At 44.2% G+C, this 2500-nt stretch overlaps 1 protein-coding gene across 3 annotated transcripts in view; it reads left to right on the forward strand.

The window, feature by feature from the left end:
- raver2 (ribonucleoprotein, PTB-binding 2) overlaps positions 1-2500 on the forward strand; it is a gene marked incomplete at its 5' end in the record, with an annotated part of 76333 nt that overhangs the window by 11789 nt on the left and 62044 nt on the right. For all 3 annotated transcript variants that reach the window (XM_080833371.1, XM_080833369.1, XM_080833370.1), the window contains one exon: positions 532-598. In XM_080833371.1, coding sequence (XP_080689497.1) covers positions 532-598 — 67 coding nt within the window. The remainder of the gene's footprint in view (positions 1-531; positions 599-2500) is intronic.

Genomic DNA, 2500 nt, shown 5'->3' on the forward strand with positions numbered 1-2500 from the left:
GTTAAATGGCTAAATGTGTCAGTACAATAGGAACACATAAGGAACACCTTCATACGCACACACACACACACACACACACACACACACACACACACACACACACACACACACACACACACACACACACAGACACACACACACACACACACACACACACACACACACACAGAAAACAGACCCACACACGCATATATTTTTTATTTCTTACTAATCCTCCTTTTACTCTTTCTAAACAATGATTTAGACAGGCCATGATGCCTTGAGCTGACCGGTACTGTGCTCATGTGCAAAGAGTTAGTGACACAGCCCTGAGGTGCACATTCACATTGCAGAAATAATAATCATTGAGAACCACTTCCTTTCCCAGCTATCAAATGTCTTTCTCCCTTGGCTTTAAATGCCAGCTTTGTAGTCCTGCAGGCAGGTTTGCCAAGACTGCTGTGTAGTGCTGAAATATCCTGTCTCTCTTCCTTATGTTTTTTTGTTTCTTTCTCTCTTTCATAAAATCTCCTTTCTCTCTTTCTCCCGCAGGAGGTCCATGACATTCTGAAGGAGTACGAGCTCAAGTACTGTTTTGTCGACCGGAACAAAGGCACAGGTAATTGCCCATCTTATATCACCACAGCGCTCCCACAAATATCAAAGGATCCTCGGGAAAATGGATGCCTGCTTGTCCGATGCCTGTAGCCAGCCATTTCTGGTGGTTGTACAGCACCCAAAAAGACACACCTTTCCCATGCCAGCCATCCAGACCTGCTCTGTGTCTGCTCTGTGTCTGCCTCCCAACCCTTAGCCCCTGGGGTCCTGCACAGGAGCCCAAAGGTTAATGGTGTTTGGCTGAAAGAGATGAGTTTAATGAAGAGAAGGGAAGCAGGCTTATCTAGTAGTGGCGCTTTAGTAATTAGAGGCTTGACTAGAGACTGGCCCGGTGCACTTTGGATTGAAGTTTCGTGGAGCTTCAGAGAAACTAAGACAGTTCTTTTTCCCCTCGCTTTGATTGAGTGTAATTGTATTTAAATGTATGCAGTTTGTACTTTTGTAGCCCAGCAATACACATTTGGCCAGTTTGAGGTGGAATTTAGAGTGAAAGGAAATGCAAAAGAATGTGTCCACAATGGGCAGTGGATAGATGAGTTGAGTGAAAGGCTGGTGTGTGGGATTGTGTTCAGGCAGCCTCATGTAGACCATAGTCATCATGAAAATAACATGAAGCTCATCTCATCTGAGTCCAACACTCACGTCTCTTGACTTTCATTTTATGCTCAGACTCCCCCCCCCCCCCCCCCCCCCCCCACACACACACACACACACATTTTTCCATATTGAATATCTCATTTTAGCAAACGCTGTAAAGTAAGCCCACAGTGTCAAGAAATCCCAGTCTTCCTCTTTTGAATTAAGGCTGAAATGTACTCAAGTCAGAAGTAATATCAAGCGAAGCGTCTTCAAAGAGACTGGGAGAGTGATGTGTGCTGAGAGAGAGAGAGAGAGAGAGAGAGAGAGAGAGAGAGAGAGAGAGAGAGAGAGAGAGGGACAGGGACAGGGAGACTCATAGGTGATTTAGCTTCTCCTAGCTGATGGCAACAGCATGGCCAGATGAAAGAAGGTTGCTTTTTCCTATTTCCAATCAAACTGTTCTTTTGGAGACAAAGTCTAAACTGTCCATACAGAGATGTTCATACAGACCTGAGATTGTGGTAGATTGCCGGTGAGGAACACTCAACTCCAACTGTTGAGGATGTTCACCCTTTTGTGCCTTTTTTATACTTTGTTGTGGCAGTTCATATCAATCTCCATCAAACATTTTTTTTCTCTTCCCTTCCCCACCTGGAAGAAACTATTGGAACAACAACAAATTACCAATGCTAAACAAAACACATTTCAAGCAAGATGATGATTGTACCTCAGTGTTGCTCTACAAAACCAGTTCTAGATCTGATCTAGCTCTCAGGAATGCACTCTCACTAGGGCCTTATACATGTGCCACTGAGATCAGATCAGTTTATCGTATCGTATTCGCGTGTAGGTGTGAAGATTTTCAAGGGAAACGGCTCTTGTCGTTACCTGTATACATGTGCAAAATGTAAAGCGGTTACATTGCCTCGGGCATGCGCAAAGACCACGGAGATGTGCTCCCACCTGGTTTGTTTACTAACAACATCAACGTGGATCCGCATCGGGCACAGGCAGTGTAGTGGCTTAAAGTTCCCTTCTTTCTATCAGCATATAGTGCTTAATATTTTCTTTGAATAACCACTCTCGGATGGAAAGAAAACGAGTCTACGCGTGGATGTGTTTCAACAACGGTAGAAAACTGTGTTTGCTCCGTCTCTTACTGGACTCATAATTATATGACAGTGGTATTAGTTACAGTTGAGACACCCGAAATAACTTGCATGCGCAGCAATCCTGAGACGTGATTTTTAGTTTGCACATGAATACTAACGTCTTCTTTGATCCCAGGACATTTGAGCACATAACCCATCTCCCTTACGGAGAT

Source organism: Sprattus sprattus (assembly GCF_963457725.1).
Source record: "Sprattus sprattus genome assembly, chromosome: 2".
NCBI classification, from domain to species: domain Eukaryota; kingdom Metazoa; phylum Chordata; class Actinopteri; order Clupeiformes; family Clupeidae; genus Sprattus; species Sprattus sprattus.